The following is a 20,692-nucleotide window of genomic DNA, read 5'->3' as shown; positions in this document are numbered from 1 at the left end:
CCCCTGCAGAGCCCTCAGTTTGTTCTCAACCTTTTCAGACGCGACAATATTAAGTATTTGTAATAGAGAGTATGCGCATGCTTAAAGTGAATGGCACATCGAGTGGCAAATCGAGTGGCAAAGCAACAGGAAAAGTGAGTTTAACATTGTTTAATGTTGTTTAATGCAATCAGATAGGACTTTTCTGTTTGGTGTTTGGGCTGTCAAGGCCAGAAAGTAGTTTTTTGCCACTCATTAGGCATTCCTGCATAACTTCCGGGTTTGATGATGATGTCACACGCATACCCTCTATTGTATGCGCGTGCACGCACGAACCGTGCGCGAGGGAATAATTATCTCTGAAAAAAAAACCACGTGACCAGAGGATTTGCTCAGCAGTTAACGAAAGGGTTAAAGTACAAAATCCTATTAGTCGCGTCTGGACACTTTCATCACATGGTAGATGTTTCCCGGATGAGAACTCTCACTTCTCTGTTACTTTTCTCTTACATGCTACTAGCCTACTACAGTAGGCCTACAGTCAGTAACCGTAGGCTACTCTACACAGCAACAGCATGGATTTCATGACGGATCGGGACGTGCAAAAGGTATAACACAATGGAGACAGTTTGTTGCATTATTAAATTCATTATGCAAGTATAGTGAACTCAAAGGACCGCAATATAAGCTCTCGTGCTTTTTTTGTGGTGTGCTTGTGTTGTATGATTATCCATTCCTTTTGACAAATTAAAAGGGCAAGGCCCATAATGCCATTAATTATTGCCTTATGTGATTAATTTGTATGCGGCATTTCGCATTTGTTTGTTCGTCAATTAAAACGTAAATCAATTAGTCGATAAAACGTCAGTTTTAATCGGAATCCCTCAAACACGAACGCAAGGACAACACTAGAGACGGTCGCGGCCACACAGCCAACTCAAGGTATGGCCACGGCCAACTTGGGGACCCAACGCAGCTCCTCCAAGGAAAACAAACAAATTAACGGAGCTGAACGTGAATCCCCCCCACCGCCCACCCCTTTTTTCCCCTCACTGTATATGTTTCTTTTCCCTTTTTACCTCCTTTATGCTGAATTCCTGTTCTGTCTATAGAAGTGTCTATTTGTACGTCTCTAAATGTTTTGATGATTTGAACATGGTGGACCCTATTGGAAACAAGTGTAATGCTTAATTGGGTCGTCCACTCACAGTTAACAGCCTTTGTATTGAGTTTGTGCTTGAAATGTACTTTAATTCTGCAAACTGTTAATACATTCTTCAATCAATCAATCAATCAATCAGTTCCGAGCTACAGCGATGGGAGGTCACGGACATAGCGGACGAGGGCTGAGCCCGAGTTAAATTAAACAATTTCCTTCCGCGCGCGCGCGTGCGTGTGTGTGTGTGTGCGGCTGTGCGCGCGCATGTTTGTGTGTGTGACTGATGTGTTGGGGACGGGGACGGGATAGCAGATCAATTCAATAATAACTAGCCTACATACATTAGAAAGTATGTATGATGATGTAACTTAAGTCATATAATAATTTGTATCGAAGTTTATTTAGTCCTAGAACATACTGTCATTTCGGGTTAGGTAGCCTAGCTACTGCATTGGCCTTCCTCATCATCACACTGTTAGTGTTTGTGAAAGGCTTTATCTGTCATCATCACAACAGTGGGAGGAGGACGGCTATGTGGTCCTGGAGGGCCTCCTGACCTCAGATGAGTGTGATGAACTGAAGCAGAGGATGGTAGAGATAGTGGACCAGATGGATGTACCAGAACACTGTCGGATCACATTCTCCACGGATCAGGAGGAGCAACTCAAGTCACAGGTAAACTATGCTGTATCTATATTACCAGTGCATGGTTTTCAACCCTTTTCATATCATGCCATGGCCCATTATTTATTCTGCATTTGAGCCATGCACACAGACCACCATTTGATGACATTTAGCCTTGCAGACCCAAAACTAAAGAATATGTCCACATTTCCAAGCTGTATTGATGTTGGTAGGAGAGATAACTGCAGGCAAACGTTGATCAAAATAACAATTCTTCTCATACATTTTGTAGACTTCTTGTAAATTAAGTAATGCAGATGTTAAACAATAATTGAACTCCCTTATAGATCTCTCAAGAGAGATCAAGAGATATCTATAAGGGTCCATTTGGATGCCAACTCCATCATTTAGCTGGGGACCTTTGAGGACCCCTGGTGGTCACCGGACGACTGGTTGAAAACCACTGCTTACAGTACGAGTCCGCTGGTGATTACTAGACTTGTTACTTTATTGTAACTCTTTTTCTCCATCCTTTCATGTATATGCACTTAAAAGATGCAGGTAAGACTGCCATGTTGTACTCAGTAGCCTAATGCAAATCATCATTTCTTAAAGCTGCAGTCCATAACTTTAATGGCCTATACCCGGGGTTTGAACAAGGGTCTGAGAGACACATTTCTACCGCTCATTCAAGAGACAATCCTCACTTGACCAGTAGTACTGCTCTGGTCAACCAGTAAGGGTTCTACACGACACCGGGGACTAACTTCTCTTCCATTGAGACATCTCAGACTAATATAGTACTATTAACATACTCTACTATAGAGCGTCGCAGTCCCGCCCGCTTCCAGGGCACCGGAAGAGAATTTCCCATACATTTTCCCATAGATGTTTCAGAAAGTATTTATTTAAAGACCTTTAAGCCTCAGACAAAGCCAACTCGGATGATGACAAATCATGACAATGAACACATTTTTTTGGGGTGAACAAAAAAAAGAAGGGGCAGTGTACAACACTTTATTTTTATTTAATTATTTGTCCGACCCAAAGAATTGTGTTTATTGTCATGAATTGTCATCATCTGAGTTGGTTTTGTCCGAGGCTTTAAAGGTCTTTTTTGAAACGTCTATGGAAAAATGTATGGAAAATAATCTTCTGGTGCCCTCGTCGTTCTGAGAGGGGGCTGGACTTCGACGCTCTATACAGATTGGTTAACAAGAAATTGTATTAATTCAAATAGAATTGCAGCTTTAAACCCTAATTAGTTGACCAGTGTGTCCCCATGGCTTTATACTACTGCTAGTATTTCCATCTGGTTGTATGTAGTGGTGGAAAGTAACAAAGTACATGTACTTAAAGAACAATTTTGAGGAATTGTTACTTGAGTATTTCCAATTTTTCTAGCCTCACAGCTAGAAGGTCCTGGGTTCTATTCCCGCTGAGGACGCTGGGGATGCTGGAGGCGTGTTCCCTCCTCCGCGTCATCAGTGCCCATACCCGAGGCGGGGTTGGCGAAAGGGCCTTTCTGTGTGGAGTTTGCATGTTCTCCCTGTGTCCCTTACCCCCTTTTTGAAACTAGCTCCTTGCCACTCGCCCTACACTTTGAGCATACATATATAAATCATAGAGACGGCACTGGATGGGAGGGGAATCCCAGTGCCGTCTCTATTATTTATATATCTACGCTCAGTGGCGAGGAGCTAGTTTCAAAAAGGGCCCTAGGGTAGGTTCCCACACAAAAAACATGCAGTAATCCTGGTCTCTAAACTACCTCCGCTTGGCCATCCGGGGCGCCTGATGGCGATTGGAATAACGTGTTCCTTCTGTGCGCTACATCGGGACTAGGAAACTCTCCCCTGTCAAGTAAAAAGAAGTAGCTTGGACTCCTCATGCATAGAAGGCAGCATGAGGTCAGTCCGCTGCCCCCCCCGCCCCCAGGTTGGCAGAGGAAGTGTAGCGCCCAGGATTACATTAGATAATTGACACTGGGTGAAAAAAATGGGTTGCAAAATCGTGGGATAATTTTTTTTTAAAAAGAAGACTGAATCACAGCAGCCATGCTGTGATTCATATAATAGCTCGTCCCTCACATGTGATATTCTTGAATGCATTAGTCACTGCCTGACCTTAACTGTCCTATAGTACTATATTCCTGTGCCAAGTCTTATCAGTCTGCCTACGTCTTATCTCTGTGTTGCGTTGATGTATCGGGTACATAATACATAAACTATCTGTCCTGCAGGGAAATGCTGACTATTTCATTACCAGTGGAGATAAGATCCGTTTTTTCTTTGAGAAAGGAGTTTTTGGTGAAAAAGGTGAGCACAAGCCTATTACGATTCTTCCACAGTTTCTTTAAATTAAGGCCAGATATAAAATGTAATGGAAAAATCATCGCTTAACTTATAGGAGAATTCATCGTTCCAAAACAAAAGTCCCTGAATAAAGTTGGACACGGTGAGTTTATCACAGAATGTTTGCTATTTTGTGGAATAAAGATATTTTACGTAACTGAAATGACAATAAAAATATAGCATAATGCTTTTTTTGTTACCTGTAGCTCTCCATGCCCATGAGCATGTGTTCAAAAAGGTTACGCATTCACCTCACATTCAGGTGAGTTAGCTGTCAGCTTTATCACAATAGCAATTGATATTCTGTATATTCATTCACTGATATGGAATGTAAACACTCTCCTATAGGGTATCGCTAAGAAGCTGAGTCTTAAAAGCCCTGTGATATTGCAAAGCATGTACATTTTTAAGGTAATGCATGTGTCATTATTTTCTAACCTCATTCATTCTCTCACCTCAGAGAAACGTTTAATGGTGTTAATGCTGCATTCACACTAGCAGTGACAACGCAACAGGCTACGTTATTTGTTCTACGCGCCAACACTCACAATGAATGGGAAAAACCTCATTGTTGCCGTTAAGTTCCCCGTGCTATTTAACCCTACCCAGAATGTATGCAGTCAGTGTGGCTTGGGCAACACTTCAATGGAGACTGCAGAAATGACCACTCTTTGGCAGTTTTGTAGCCCATCACTGATTATATGAACGCAGCATAACACTGTCTCTAAATTATGCCATCTCAGCTTATTATGCACCACAACATTGAAGACAATGTTCACTTTCTTTTCTTCCTCCCTTTTCAGCAACCAGGGATTGGTGGGGAGGGTAAGCAAACAGCCATGATAAACAAAATAAAACCAATTATAACCTTGATGTCACAGTCACCCTACTTTTATACACCATCGTAGGACAGTTTGCATGAAAATAGCAGATTTTCAACCTTATACATCATGTCTCTTTGTGACGTGTTGTGTTCTTATACTTTAGACCAGATATTTCTTTATTTAAGAATTGTATTATTATTTAAAACCTTCGCCTATGATGACAAAATAGTGACATCAGGTTGAAAATGGATAGCAGGAAAACCAGAATATAATTAATTGGTAGGTAACAGGTTGCGCTCTGTTTCCTAGTGACTCCGCACCAAGACGCCACCTTCCTGTATACAGAGCCACTGGGCAGAGTGCTGGGCCTGTGGATCGCCTTAGAGGATGCCACTCTTAACAACGGCTGCCTCTGGTTCATCCCAGGATCACAAGATAGTAAGCTTAAAATCAGAATAAAACGGATTGCTTTTTTGTTTGTGGACGCCGGTAGCCAAAAGCTGGGTGTAGGAGGCCTTAAAAAATGTGTGTAAACACAAATATTGTTTTTCTACCGTTTCCTATGACTAGTTTTGAGTGTTAAGTGAGGACGCAAATTGTGATTGGCCGGAATGAGATGTTGTATGATGATGTATGATGATAAGAGCGCCCCTCACTTCACACGGGTGTGATTTTTTTAATTTATATATTTTGGGGAAATAAACATTATTATATAACAACTTGCTCTCCTTTCCCCAGTTGGCGTCTCTCGGCGAATGGTACGGACTCCAAAAGGAACCTATCCCCTGACAGACTTTACTGGCAAAGAACAGACCTATGATGAGGAGAAGTTCATTGCCGCTCCTGTAAAAAAAGGTAAGTGAGGTTATTCATTTCCTAACCTTAAGGCTAAAGAATGTTCTAGTTATTGTGCATAAAGTATGCTGCATAGAGAAGTATTTGTAACTTAAATGTGGTTTTATTAGAGACTAGACTTGAAATTCTGCCAATCTGGGTTACAAAATTGCGGGATAAAACGTGTGTGTGTGTGTATATATATACACACACACACACACACACATCTAATGTGTGTAGTGTATATATACACACACACACACACGAGATGTGCAGGAGCCCGTTCTTCAACCTCATTTCTCTACCAAATAAACGTCATTGACTCATTGTTGAAAAATTGCAGATCTGCTATTTTATTGTTTTCAATTATTTATGTTTGGATCAAAATAGGTATTTTGTGGGATTCATTTATCTCATTAATCTCTTATCTGATATTTGGTCGTTAACACATGGATTGGATGCCAGGTTAAAAGTTTGGTGAACCATGTGAGATATAAATAGGATTTGTGTGTTCAGGTGGGGTGGTGCTGATCGATGGTCAGGTAGTGCATCGCAGTGCTCAGAACACCTCTGAAGATTCTCGCCATGTCTACACGTTCCACCTCATGGAGTCCCAGAACACCCAGTGGAGCCCTGACAACTGGTGAGGAACAGCGCACATTTTTATACTGTTGAATCATGCATTTACAGATTAATCACAATGGGTATATTTGTGGGATTTATGTTCATTTGCAGTTCCAACTCTTAACTAATTAATAATGAATGAAATGATTTGGTCTTCAAAGGTTGCAGCCCACAGAGGACCTTCCTTTTCCAGCGCTCTACACTAAATGAAGATGTTTCGCATTTTCTACTAGTTCTGGGATATAATCGCGATCTTCTCTTTTCTGAAGATGGAACCGTATTGTCCCCCGCCAAACGTTCAGCCTTGACAGTTTTTAAAAGGCGTGTAAGTGATATTTCTTTGTTAAAATAAGTGTTCAATCGGATACATTGGTAAAATTGGTATCCTGACCTGAAATTTTCTGTTTACTAAAGAGCTGGAGAGACAGGGAAACCCCTGTTACTGAACAAACACTCTATAGCGTTGGAATATAGAGCTTTAACATTTTAACAAAAATAAATCACGTACACACCCTTTAACAGAACACTACAAACATCCTGAGTCAACACTAGGAATGGACGTACTAATTAACGCTAATTTACATTCCTGATCAATTTGAATGTTTTTTTTTGTATATTATAAAAGGTGTCAAAAACATATTCTTCTAGTTTAATAAATAAGTTCAAACTGTTACAAGGATACTGTATACTATTTTCATACATTATATTTCCCAAGAAAATATGGTCAATATTCCTATTTCCAATTTTGTGTCCAGCCGACAAGCCCTATATTATACTTTGTTGTACGAGGTGTCAAGTGATGAAATCTATTTAATGACATGCCCAAAATAGGTATGCCATGTTGAATAGATTAAATAGTTGGGCAAATTCAGTTGAACATCTATTTATGTATATGGACCCATCAGACACTGGTTTTATTTCCATCTACATGCGTGTTATTTGAAGACATTGATCAGAACACAGCTACATCTTTATCTACTGTATTATGTGGGCAAGGAAAAAACAAACAGCAATTGTTTGTAAGAAGGAAAGAACAATGCAAGCACAAATGGACAAACCGTTAAACTCGAAGATGGTAATGTTACAGTGGGTTATAGTGAAAAGCCTTTTCAGTTACAATGATCAGTGACAGTCTATTAAATTCTTAACGGCCCACGCTGAAACCCTATTTTAAAATTGCCTTTATTCATATAGGCATAAATGTTCAAAATCTTCAAGAAATGTTAAGGAATTTGGATGTTTTGAAAATAGCCAATCTACATGCTCACAACATGTTGCATGTGTGGTGAGTGAGCTTGTAAATCTGCCCTTTTCTTATGCAAATTCAAACTAATCTCAAACCAGACATGAATGTGATTGATATCAATTCCTATTTTCTGTAAACTAAATGAAGTATTTAAGCACAAAAGTCTTTAATGATGCACATGCAATACCAATTTCAGACAAATGTAAGTGGCAAGTTCATACTGAAAAGGCATAAATGTTATAACCACATTAGAAAATATCAACTTCTACAGATGAAGGTTAAACCAAATACGTTGGTTTCATGCTAAAGAAGGAAATGAAATAAGGTAAATAGCCTGAGGAGAGTTGAGCATATCTACCCACAAAATAAATACCAAGCAATATGTTTTTAATATTAACTATTGCTGAACAAGTTTGACAAAATTAATTTGAACTCAAAACATCCGTTTTGACCGACTTTTTGGGATGTGTGGGATTTAAGGGCTCAGTCACAATAAGGAAATCTCTCAATATACACACAGAGGGTCCATAGAAATAAATTATTTTAACCTGAAAACAAAGGCATGTTACAGTATGATATTTCACATTAGTGTCATGCAAGAGGATAATCATTTTCTGCCATCCAGCCCTGGTAACAAACTGAAAAGGGCTACTCTGTCAGATACCATGCATTTTGACTACCTACACGGTACTAAATGATAGAAAATATGGATATTAAGGCAAATATGTCCAGTAGTCAGTCCTTCAAATTGCCATGATAAGGCAAAAACAATATATTATAATCACATGAAATGGCTCATAACAAAACAACTTCAAGAAGCTCACTTTAAATAATGTTCTTCAAAGGCTATAGAAAAGCATACATCCTTTTGCAGACAGGACAAGATCGAAAAGAACAAAACAAAAACATCAACATTTGTCATCTGTCATCCAACATCCATAATCCCATGATTGTACATAGTCTCTGTCATGTGGAATACTTTTCAGGATTCAAATAAGAAAAGCACATGTGAAGTGAGGGGCGCTCTTATCATCATCTCATTCTGGCCAATCACAATTAGCGTCTTCACCTTTCTGCCCTCACTTTTATCTTCAATATGTACTTTACTCAGCCAATCAAATCATTGCGATGGGGTGGGTGATCAGCCTATCACAAGCCATTGGAGGCTTACGAGGGGCTAGCACCCCTCAAAAAAGTTAAAATATGGAGATAAGAGGTTTCTGCCTGACAGAAACTATATGTAGAAAGTACATTTTGGCATGTTGCTAAAGTTTATCTCCTGTTGGATATTTCAGGAGTTTGTGGTGTCAGTGGCACAGCTCTGTGACCCACAAAGAAACTCCAAACGTCTGCATCAATACAGACATAACTCAAGCAATAGTATTTAGCAAGCCCAGCGGTTCTCAAAGGCCCCCCCATAACTCTTTGAGTGTACAGATGGAACCGAATGGACCCATAAGGGGCTCCATTTGTACACTTGCAGAGCTACAGCATTGTAAAAGTACATGTGGAATCCCTTCAAGGAACCCTGAGGGTCCCTGGACCCCACTTTGAGAACCGCAGATCTAACTCATCCTCTCATGTACCTTAGGTTCAAACAATAATCCATAAGAAACCATTACTGAAATGATTTGTGAAAGAAACGGAACAGATTCCTGTCATGCTTAGCAACGAAAAAGGAAGGCAGTCCGCACACCGATCTTGAGCTCCCTTTTGGGATCTCAAGAACAGTGTGCGGACTGCCTTCCCTTTTCACTGTATGTATCTTTTGTTCACCTGTAGAATTTTTTGAGATGTGCATGCTTCCCTTTGGACTCGATTTCTAATGCTTATCAGCAATCCCACATGGTACACAGTAGAATTGTTAGTGCCATTTGTATTTGTTCTTATTTATTATTAAATAAAACAAGGGAATAATTACGCATCCCTTTCTTGTGGTAGTCAGGATGATTCCCCTTATGGAAACCCAGTGTTACATCAATACTGTAATAATGGCTCAACTTCACAGCTTATACAGAACAGTTCCCATATCCTTTCTCTTGATGACAAGGATGCTCATTTCGTCGCTGTTGGGTGGAAATCTTGTTTGTCAAAAACCATTACTTTTCAGAAAATTCTGGAAAAAACAGAACCTGTGTTTACATGAATCCAATGAATGTAGTTATTATTTAGCTATAATCTTTTGTCAATACTTTTCATTGGTTAAGATGATAAAGCCCAAACAGACTCAACCACTTTCAACATGGTGTCCATATTTTGGGCATGTCATTATTGGCAAAACGGTTAAAACCTGTCAACTATTTTGCATGACACTGCTATACAATGTATATAAAATCACACCCGTGTGAAGTGAGGTGCGCTCTTAACGTACATCATCATCGCCGACATCTTACAGTTGAAAGCCTCCTATACAACATATAAATGTTTGTGTTACGCAATGTTTGTGTTTACACTATGATGTAAAATTGTCCATTCATTGTCAATGGGAATTTAATGTTTGTGTGGGACAAAGTTTGGGCACACACACTAAAAGTTGGACATAGGATCATAGCCCCCTCAAAAATAGGGCATTGATTTATGAAAAAACATAAAAAGATGAAATATGGACAGGGTTTCTGCCCGACAGCGACGATTTGTTTCATACAGGGCTCTACAATTTCTACTATTGTGTTTTGTCACCTCTTTTCCTCTAGCACAAGCTAAGCAAGGGTTTATTTCTGCCCCTGTTGTCGTTTGTGCAGTAAGTCCAGGCCAGTTTAGTCCAGTCAGACTCAGAGCATCAGCAGAACAAAGAGGTACAGTGGGAGGAAGAGGTTGTCTATCTGAGAGGTGTAGGCTTCTAGCATGGCCACCAATGTGATGGAGCCGACAATCCAGGAGTAGGTGGAGTTGAGATTAATGCTCCCGTCAAAGATGAGGAATATAGCCACAGCGATTATCTGGGCAAACACAGACGTAGCAGTCCCCTCCATGGTTTTCTTAGTGCCTGGCCAGCGGATTTCACCCATGGTACTGCCGCACACAGACGCAACGGTGTCTCCAATCCCCACGGCCAGAATTCCTGCATAAGGCACCAAGCCGCCCGCCCCGGGTAGTATCCCCTTAGGAGCACACGGCCCAGGAAACAGCCATACGGGCAGCGACATACCGAGCAACAAGTAGATATGAGTCAATATGAGGGGCCCAGAGTCCCGCTCATCCAGAAACAAGGTGAGCAGCTGCCTGAGGAGCTGTCCTAGAGGCCGGATCCGAAAGTACCGTACGTATTCCAAGAGCAAGAAGACCGCCAGGCAGCCCACGGATGCCACATGCAGCATTTGTCTGTCATACACGAGCCCTGGGACGTACGTGGCCACCACGATCAGATGGAAGTACTTCCTGACGACAGTTGAGGCTTGGTGCTTCTTAGAGCCGGACTGGCGTTGGTAGTTTTGGTGCAACACGACACATGTGGCCACGGTGGCCAGGAGCACCCAGTAGGCCAACAAGCAGAGTCTTCTGTCATTTAACATGACAAAATCCAACAGCCATATGAGCGGATGCTGGCGGATGAAAAGGGAGAGCCAGGGCATGAGGATTCCCAGTCCTAACACCGCGGTCATCATGTGGAAGAACAATGAGGACACCCAAGTCTCAGACTCCATGAAGCAGAAAAGCAGCGCAAAAAACACCCCCAGTAACAGCGATCCAACCACAACAACGGGCAGGAAATAGTTCACTGGATCACCTTTGACCTCCGCTAGGTTCAGGGAGCGCTTGATGAGCTGGTTGACGATGAAGCTGATTCCCCCGACGATGAGGAGGGCCTCCCCAGGCGTGAAGCTGCGTGGCAGCAGGTACAACACGATCAAGCTAAGGTAGACAAATATCAACAGAACCTCCAGCACCTCGATGACTTCAGATACCGTCAGTGTCTGTTTGGTTGTGTAAAAAATGGCGCTGCCCGCAATGCCTGCTATCACACAGGTATTTGTGGGCACCGGCCTGGTGACGCCCAGTGCAATCAGGGACAGGAACAGGGCCAGCATCATGCCCGTGACGGTGACCACGATGGAGAAACGCTCAAAGTAGACGTTTCCCGAGGCGGCGCACCTTTCCCTCAGTGCCAGGCCCAGCAGGGGCATCACCATGGAGGCCGGGACAATGCCACTGTTTGCCGACGGACGGAACTGAAATACAGCACCGCCCGACTTAAGGAGGCGGTCCCATTTGTGCTGCACGTAGAAGGCCTGGATGAAAAGGGCTATGCTGGCCCAGGAGAGCTGGTTCCAGACGGCCATGTGGACACACAGGACCACGGCCAGAACCACGGTGGACTCCACCAATACGGGGTTGATCTGCATGGTGGCTGCAGTGTGGAGATGGGTGGAGGAGAGATCTGGGCGGATGTTCGGAACCACTGATGCCCTCATGTGTCACTTCCTCTCTGTAGCACACGTCATCGTTTGATAGCCACTGCAGATGTTGTAAAATAAACAAAACAGAAAAGTTTAGTATTTATTTAAGGGGATTAAAATGTGACAGCATGCCTTTTTAACGGAACAGTCAAGTGCAGTACCAGTTATCAGAGTACTCCTAGGCCAGACTATGATGTCAGTCAACTATGATGTCAGTCATCTTGATTATTTGGGCTAAAACTGCAGACAGACAAACACACAAACAGACCTGTGGAACTTGATAGAACTAGACCGCCACCCATTGGGAGCCAGCTAGCCTACATGGTCACCACGCAGGTGGGGAACGTTTTGCTAGCCGGGAGTACATGCTTTTATATGCTTTTATATGATGTAATCGCTGCGTATGTTGGAGTCTCAAGCTTATCTCACATTTTCTCACACGTCGGCATATCGGCGAAGCAGTACAAATGTTACACAACGCTCAGCCAATCAGTGAAGCCAATGGGTTGGGTTAGCCAATCGCAGAAGCCCCACATGACAAACGGTTTGAAGCAGAGACGTGACACAAGTTTGAGGGTGTTCGGTTGGGTGATACGCCGGCGCCCCAGTTATGCCCAGGACAGACGGACACAGGTTTCATGAATACAGTCATAGATACTCGTCACAACTCGTGCAGTACCCCTTTTCAGAGTACTTGGAGGCCAGTCTATGATGTCGACACGCACCAACTTGGGAGAGTTCGGTGATCTATGACAGCGGCACAAATATCACTCGTGCCGACTGAGAGCCACTCTCTCTCACACACACACACACACACACACACACACACACACACACACACACACACACACACACACACACACACACACACACACACACACACACACACACACACACACACACACACACACACACACACACACACACACACACACACACACACACACAGAGATTCCTGGAATGTATTATATGATGATAATTATGGCGCTCTTATCATCGTACATCATCATACATCATCTCATTCCGGCCAATCAGAATTTGCGTCCTCACTTTTCTTGTCTTCAATGTTTGTGTTTAGCGTAATGTTTGTGTTTACACAAACACTCAAAAATGGCCATTCGTTGTCAAAGGCATTTCATGTTTGTGTTGGGACAAACGCTCAAATCTGGCCATTCATTGTCAGGCATTTCATGTTCGTGTTGGGACAGTGACATAAAACTATAGGTTACGAAGGTAACCCTGGTTAATTAAATAAACAAGCGAGGAAGCTCGCTATGAAGATTGCGTCTTCTGACGTGATCACAGAAGCATTCTAATACACTCACAGGCAATCCATTGGCTGGGTCTGGGACTAAGGTGCACCTTGACCACCCCCCCAGGTAAAGGTGATAAAGGTGCCAATAAACCAATTAGTCCCCACTTCAAACATGTGGAACCTTCTCATGAGGCATTGCCTACAAGAAGGGCGTTTTGGCGAGCTTCCTCGCTTGTTTATTTAATTAACCAGGGTTACCTTCGTAACCTATAGTTAATTTAAACTAAACTGCACGAGGAAGCTCGCTATGAAGACCCGATACACTCCCTTCTTGCCACCACAAAGTCTAGACTCACGGGTCCCGACCTCTGCCTGTAGGGTGACGGGAGCGAAAAACCACCCGGCTCAAAAAGCCGGCGGAAAAAGGAAGGAACCTCGGACCCAGGGCCACTCCACTCAGAGGCCCGACAGATCCAAACCTTACTTTGAAGCCACGCTGAGGACAGCATGCGCCACTGGCGCAGCCGTCACATCCAATCTGTAAAAATTGGCAAACGTCGAGGAGGATGCCCAGCTCGCAGCCGTACACACCTCCTGGATAGACACTCCCCTGGAGAGAGCCCAGGACGTCGCCATACCCCTCGTGGAGTGCGCCTTCAACCTTATGGGAGGCTGCAAACCCCTGGCCGAGTAAGATCGTTCTATGGCTTCCACTATCCATTGTGAGATCCTCACCTTGGATACTGCCTTCCCCAAGGTCTTGGGGGCCCAGGACACAAACAACTGAGTTGTCTTCCTGTGTGCCGCCGTCCTGTCCATGTAAGTTCGTAAAACCCGTACAGGGCACAGAGTATGCCTCCTCTCATCCTCTGCCGAGGAAAAAGGAGGAGGACAGAATTCCACCAGGTCCACCGGTATACAGGTGGTCAACTGGTTCTTAGGCACAAAAGCCGGGTTGGTCGTAATGACCACCCTCGTCCTGTCCACGGAAAAACGTGTGCACTCCTCGCTCACTGAAAAAGCGTGAATGTCACCGACCCGTTTAGCAGTCACCAACGCCAGCAGTAGCGCCGTTTTCAACGACAAAAACTGCAGCCCCACTGACGCCAATGGCTCGAATGGCGGTCGAGACAAGGAGTCCAAAACCAGCGCGAGGTCCCACGAAGGAACCATAGACTTCGGTACCTGGAGGAGGCGCATCGCACCAGCCATATACCGACGCACTAGAGGGTGCACCCAGACAGTGCCATTCCCGAATCCAACATGGCAGGCCGAAATAGCCGCCAGGTAGACCTTCAGGGAGTTGTAAGACAGGCCCTTGTCCATCAGACTCTGAAGGAAAGACAGAATCACTTTCACAGATGCCTGAAAAGGCACCGCCTGCGTCTGTAGACACCATTTCTCAAACGCACGCCACCTCCCGTCGTAGGCCTCCCTGGTTGACCGAGCTCTCGCACTCTGTATAGTGTCGATGACACTCTGCGGCAGGCCTTCCGCGTCAAGGTTCATCCTCTCACGGGCCAAGCCCATAGATCCAGGTCTTCCGGCCGTGGATGGAAGATTTCCCCCTTCGCTTGCGTCAGCAGATCCCTGCGCAGCGGGAGCTGCCACGGATGGTCGTAGAGGAGAGGTGATATCTCCGACCTCCAAGAGCCCCACCCTGGAGCTATCAGTATTACCGCTAGGCCCTGGGTCCTCACTCTCTCCAGGACTGGAGATATCAGGGAAATGGGAGGGAACGCGTACAGCAGACTTCCGGGCCAGACGTGCGCTAGCGCGTCTAGGCCCAGAGACTCCTGTCCCGCTATGGAGAAGAACTCCGGGCATTTCGCGTTCTCCCCCGAGGCGAACAGGTCCACTTGTGGACGGCCGAACCTGTCCCAGAGCTGAGCTGCCACCGCGTCGTGTAGGGACCAGTCCGCATAGTGGCACCTCCCTCTGGACAGAAGATCCGCTCCCCTGTTCAGTATCCCCGGGACGTGGGAGGCTCTGATTGACCTCAGATGTGTGTCGCACCACAGAGTCAGGTCTTGTGCTAGTGCATGCAGCAGGCGGGATCGCAGTCCCCCTTGCTTGTTGACGTAGCACATGGTCGTCGTATTGTCCGTCCTGACCAGGACGTGACAATCCTTGATGAGGGGTTCGAAGTGTCGTACGGCTAACCATACTGCCATCAGCTCTAGATAGTTGATGTGGGCGGTCCTCAGTTCGTCGCCCCACACTCCCCTGGCAGTTCTGCCCTCGTGGGTGGCGCCCCACCCAGTCATACTGGCATCCGTAGTGATGATCTTCCTCGACACGACCAGACCCATGGACACTCCTTCGGAAAGAAATGACCTGTCTCTCCATGGATGCAGCGCCGATATACACTCCGTTTGGACTGTAACCAGGCGATGACGGCGATCGTTGGGCACCCTGAGTGAGAGCATCCACCTCTGAAAAGGTCTCATGAACAGTCTGCCTAACCGTAACACGGTTATAGCGGAAGCCATGAGTCCCGCCATTTTCTGGCACGTACGAAAAGGGACCCTGCGTCCCACCTGGAATGAGCTCGCGCACTTCAGAACGGAAGTCATTCTGTCCTGTGACAGCCGAGCCGTGAGGGAGACAGAGTTCAGTGTTAAACCTATGAAGTCTGTTGACCTCGCTGGTATGAGCACGCTCTTTTCGTAGTTCAGACTGAAACCCAGAGACTGCAGGTGACTCACTACCCAGCTGGTGTGGAGTCGTGCCTCGCTTTCCGACTGCGCAAGCAGGAGCCAGTCGTCGATATAGCTCGCTATGCGAACTCCCCGTTGTCTCAAAGGGGCTATGGCCGCTTGAGTACACTTCACAAACACTCGGGGGCTCAAGGACATCCCGAAAGGGAGAACTAGGTATTCGTAAACCCGTCCCCCGAACCCGAACCGCAGGAACTTCCTGTGCGGCGGGTAAATCGGGACATGAAAATAGGCGTCCTTGAGGTCCACTGACGTGAACCAATCCCCTTTGCGTATCATGCGTAACAGTGCCGCATTTGTCAGCATCTTGAAACGAAAATCCTTCAGATATCGGTTGAGGGCTCGGAGGTCCAGAATAGGACGCATCCCCCCCCCCTTTTTCTTCACCAGAAAATACCGACTGTAGAAACCGTTTAGGCTCTGATCTGGAGGTACTTCCTGAATGGCATTCTTGGCCAGCAGGGAAATTATTTCGTTTCGCAAAATGACGGCTGCCTGTCCGCTTGCCTGAGAGAATATTATCTTCTCGAATGTGGGTGGTTCTGCGGAGAACTGCAGCTTGTAGCCTTTTCTCACGGTGTCCACCACCCAGGTGTGTGCGCCGCACTCTATCCATTTTGAAACGCACCGCGTCAGAGGATTCATTGTCAGCCCTACTCTTTTTTGAGTTAGAGTGGGTGCCTCCCGCGGCAGGCATTGTGTTACCTTGGTTAACACTGGCACCATGTTCAGCCGTGGTAAAACGGCGCCCCCTAGCGACGGGGCCATCAAACTGGCATGGTGCTTGTGCCTTTTTGCAGCGCTCTGATGCGCTGTCAAAACATCTGCGTTTCGTCCCACTGCCGCGGGTCGTTTCATTGACCTGCGTGGCAGTGGGCTCATACCCCGTGTGTTCTGGCAAGGATTCAAACATTTTGTTCCACACAACATTTTTATTTGAATCAGGGAGGGGGACAGGGGAGGTACAGTATGCAACGACATCTTTTTCGCAAAAATCGGTGCAACAACGCTCATCCTGTCCGGTGCTCTCTGCGCCAGTGGCGTAAAGCCCGAGGCTACTACGCCGCCAGCGTAAGCTCCTCCCAGAACGTGGGGGCGGAGGGAGACGGATTCCATCAACGTCTCCCCGAGGCTCGGCGCAATGTCACTTACGCTGCTGCTTGTTGTTGTTGTGCGTGTGGCGTTGACGCTTCCGTCCCGCCGCCGCGGAAGGAGGCTGACCGTGAGGCCCGGTGTCCTTCTTGCGATCCTGCTGTGACTGTTGTCGGTGTTGGTACTGGCCTCCCGAAGCAGAGGGGGCTCTGGCAGCCGCTGGAGCCTTGAAAGGAGGCCTGGAGCCGCGCTCCCTCTCGTTGTCCCTCCGGTTCATAGAGCGGCCGTACGAGGATCTATTTCTTTTGTTACCTGGCGGAGGCTTTTTCTCCGTCGGCATGAAAGCCTGCGCCGCCTGCTTCTTTTTCTCTCTGTCTTCGTGTCTGGCCGTGAGATCGGCCACCGTGCCAGAGAAAAGATTGTCTTGCAGGATGGGTTGGTCCAGGAGAGAGGCTCTCTCTTTGGTTTCGGAGTGGTTTAGCCATCTAGCCCGTTCTAGTACCACTAGAGTAGCCATTGCCTTTCCCGTCATCTCCGTGTTGTACCTTGTCAGCGCGAGCGCCTCTTTATGGAGCCTCCGTAGCTCGTAGAGCTGCTCCAGATTCAATGCCTCTCCCGATGTTTTGAAAATGTGGGAGACAGAGCCCTGGAGTAGTGTGATGGCGTTAATGGCTTTCACGGAGCCCGTGAGCGTCGCGTATGCCTTCTTCACCATTGTGGACATGTCGTTTTCCTGTGTGAGAGCGAATTTCGGCTCCTTCGGTGGGGCGACTTCGGGGACATGTAGGAGATGAGAAGCCAGGAATCTGTCCATCTCGGGCAGAGATTCCAGACCCACTTTCTTCATGGCGACACAATCAAGCTCTTTCTTATGTGTGGGTAGGAAGGAGTGGGTGTAGGGGTGCTCCCAGGATTCACCGAGCGCCCCCGTGAAACCCTTAGCCAAGGGTAGGATCTGTTTGGCTCGGGGAGCGTCCGGATCCTTACCGAAATCATCCCAGGCCGTGTCCGTCGCAGCCGCCGCCGGAGTAGCTTCAGCTGGCCACGTTAGACCGCTGCGTTCAGTAGCCCTCTTGAAGACATCAATCAGCTCTGACTTGTCCATCTCGAGGACGACTCGGGACCGAGCAGGGGCTCGGTTCTGAACATCGGTCTGGGGTGCCGTGTCAGGCACCGCCGTGCTCTGTGGCTCGGTTACATCCGGAGCTGTTGTAGCCAGAGCCTCAGTCCCAGCCCGGGGCTCGGGCTCAGTCCGGGCCGCCGTCTGAGGCTGCATTCCTGCGATGAGAGTGGCTCTGAGGCGTCCCTCAGACTCCGATTCTGACTCACTCTCAGAAGAGCCCTCAGAGTAGGAAGAAGAGGAGCTACCGCTGGAGCTCTGGCTCTGATCTCCCTCCGAGGACTGTTCTTCATCGCCGGCGTGTTGCTCGACGGGGGAAGGACGATCTGTGCGCCTCTTACGTTGGCGAGGCGGGGAGTGCGGGATTTCGGCAGCCGCTGGAGCCGTAACCTCGTCAGCCAGAGCTTTTCTAGCTGCTTGTTTGGCTTTCTTAACCGCCCGCTTCGCGCGGGAAGTAGACGGTAGGTCGGCATAATCACCCTCAGAGTAACGAGCGGGGTCCAATGCGTCCCGTCTCTCCTCCGCCAATTGATCGGCCACCTCTCGGTCGTCTGCCGGTTCTGGTTGTCGGATGGCTCCGTCGAAGAACTGCTTAGCACGCACTAGCCTGCGGGTTATGATGCGTGCGTCGACGCCGTCACACAGGGAGCAGGCACCCGGGTTATGAACGGCGTCGAAAGCGTGCTGCAGGCCCAAACAACGGACACAGTCCTCGTGTTTGTCCTCGCCGGCCATCCAGTTGGAGCATGTCTCACAGTGCTTCTGCAGCACCGCGGGCTTATCGTTAGCCTTGCGACGTTGGTTTCTGCTCTTCCCCGACATCACTGCTTTGGCGTTCTGCAGGCCGTTAGCAGGAGTAGTACACGGGGAGGGTAGCTTAGCGGGATGCTAACAATAGCTAACACCGGGCGTCCTTTTGCAGGAACCACGCTAAGTTGTTATTAGCTTAGCTTCAGCAGGCTTGTGGCTAGTCAGGGCCGTGTGCTGGCCGTCCAACTAGTAGCCAGCGTAGCTGTAGCTAGTAGCTAGCCTAGCTGTCACTAGAATATAGTGTAGCTGTAGCTGCTAGATTTATAATCAGGGCCGTTTGCTGGCCGTCCGATTAACAATAGAATTTTATAGTGCAAGGAAATTCTTAACCCCAAAGTCATGAACTCACCAGTGGTGCAGTTTGTGGAACCAGAATTCGCTCCTGTCCTAGTAAACTCAAACACACTGAAATCAAGACTTTGTAGCAATGCATGTGATCTTCATGAGAAGTTACACAGAAGTGGGGACTAATTGGTTTATTGGCACCTTTATCACCTTTACCTGGGGGGGTGGTCAAGGTGCACCTTAGTCCCAGACCCAGCCAATGGATTGCCTGTGAGTGTATTAGAATGCTTCTGTGATCACGTCAGAAGACGCAATCTTCATAGCGAGCTTCCTCGTGCAGTTTAGTTTAAATTAACTGGCCATTCATTATCAATGACATTCAATGTTTGTGTTAGGACAATTTTTGTGTTTACACGCATCCTCAAAGCTGGATACGGTACATACTGTCTATATACTGTATACACACACGGTGCAGTTCCCGTTATCAGAGTACAGTACATGGGGACTATGATGTAATCTCCAAATGTGAGCATATCAAATGTCAGATACACACAGATGTACAGAGTCAGACAGAGAATATTCTTGGAATTGATAGATACTGTAGATACTAGATTTAAACAAAAGAAATCCTTTGGGATTAATAAAGTATCTATCTAGAAGAGAATAGATAGCCAATTGCACCAGTTTATTCTGCGTTCCTGGCTGTTTGGGAGTTAAGAGTGTTGAATCAGGTCCAATGAGTCATCATATCATGGCTTATCATAAAAGTAAAACTGAACTTTGGTCAGCAGTGACATGACCATTCACCTATTTAACGAAAACCACACAACAATGGCGAACAGCTGAGACGGAAAGGAAAATGATTTGTTTTTTTCAACCTTATACAGTCAACCTTTTGTTCTTCTGACTCAAGGTGAGAGCAGAGGCTGGAATTATACTGTCATCATGCACAGTGAAATCCTCAGTGTCCATTTTTAACTATGAGGAGGTACATATGGAACCAAATGGAAATTTGGTTCCCTCTCATAGTTAATAGAGATGCAATGAAGCCACGGGTGCTGCGATCTAAAGGAAAGCATCGAGCTAAGCATCATAGAATTCAGCTGATTCTACCGAGTTAGCAGAACGTTACAGAAGGGCTAAACTCACATGCTGAAACCCCCTTGTTTAATGAATGCGCACCAGTGCCGTTATACGTACCACATCCGATCCGTGCAGTGCTGTGTTCTCTGTTGTGATGTGGGAAAAGAAGATGCCCGTTAGTTCTTGAGACAATATTCTGCTCTCCTCTCCTCTCTCTGTCAGCAGCCTGCCGTTCGTTCCTCACCAGGAGGAGGTGGCCATGTTTTTTGACAGCCAAGTCACGTGG

At 46.3% G+C, this 20,692-nt stretch overlaps 2 protein-coding genes across 4 annotated transcripts; one reads left to right on the top strand and one right to left on the bottom strand.

The window, feature by feature from the left end:
- The first annotated feature begins 431 nt into the window (after positions 1–431).
- phyhd1 (phytanoyl-CoA dioxygenase domain containing 1) lies at positions 432–6,882 on the top strand. Of its 2 annotated transcripts, none has more exons than XM_079524372.1 (11): positions 432–587; positions 1,655–1,813; positions 4,005–4,080; positions 4,172–4,219; positions 4,323–4,378; positions 4,465–4,527; positions 4,920–4,941; positions 5,250–5,378; positions 5,679–5,795; positions 6,291–6,417; positions 6,560–6,882. In XM_079524372.1, the coding sequence occupies exons 1-11, from the start codon at positions 555–557 to the stop codon at positions 6,606–6,608; spliced, it is 879 nt and encodes a 292-aa protein (XP_079380498.1). In that variant the 5' UTR covers positions 432–554; the 3' UTR covers positions 6,609–6,882. The 2 variants fall into 2 exon arrangements, with proteins under 2 accessions (XP_079380498.1, XP_079380499.1); XM_079524373.1 differs by lacking the exon at positions 432–587 and adding an exon at positions 1,434–1,487.
- Positions 6,883–7,014: 132 nt separating this feature from the next.
- On the bottom strand, positions 7,015–20,668 carry dolk (dolichol kinase). 2 transcript variants are annotated; one of them, XM_079524371.1, is made up of 3 exons: positions 20,524–20,668; positions 12,203–12,281; positions 7,015–12,099 (listed from the first exon to the last, which is right to left on the bottom strand). In XM_079524371.1, the coding sequence occupies exon 3, from the start codon at positions 12,054–12,056 to the stop codon at positions 10,416–10,418; it is 1,641 nt and encodes a 546-aa protein (XP_079380497.1). In that variant the 5' UTR covers positions 12,057–12,099; positions 12,203–12,281; positions 20,524–20,668; the 3' UTR covers positions 7,015–10,415. The 2 variants fall into 2 exon arrangements, with proteins under 2 accessions (XP_079380497.1, XP_079380496.1); XM_079524370.1 differs by lacking the exon at positions 12,203–12,281.
- Positions 20,669–20,692: the final 24 nt, after the last annotated feature.

Source organism: Electrona antarctica (genome assembly GCF_951216825.1).
Source record: "Electrona antarctica genome assembly, chromosome: 16".
NCBI classification, from domain to species: Eukaryota; Metazoa; Chordata; class Actinopteri; order Myctophiformes; family Myctophidae; genus Electrona; species Electrona antarctica.
The sequence above is the reverse complement of the archived record's forward strand: the minus strand, read 5'-3'. Positions and strand labels throughout refer to the sequence as shown.

Excerpts from the sequence above, each read along its gene's own strand:
- phyhd1 (XM_079524372.1), top strand. The coding sequence starts at position 555 with ATGGATTTCATGACGGATCGGGACGTGCAAAAG. Across the intron at positions 5,379-5,678 it reads CATCCCAGGATCACAAGATA|TTGGCGTCTCTCGGCGAATG; the intron begins GTAAGCTTAAAA and ends TCCTTTCCCCAG. Across the intron at positions 6,418-6,559 it reads CAGTGGAGCCCTGACAACTG|GTTGCAGCCCACAGAGGACC; the intron begins GTGAGGAACAGC and ends TGGTCTTCAAAG.
- dolk (XM_079524371.1), bottom strand. The coding sequence starts at position 12,056 with ATGAGGGCATCAGTGGTTCCGAACATCCGCCCAGATCTCTCCTCCACC.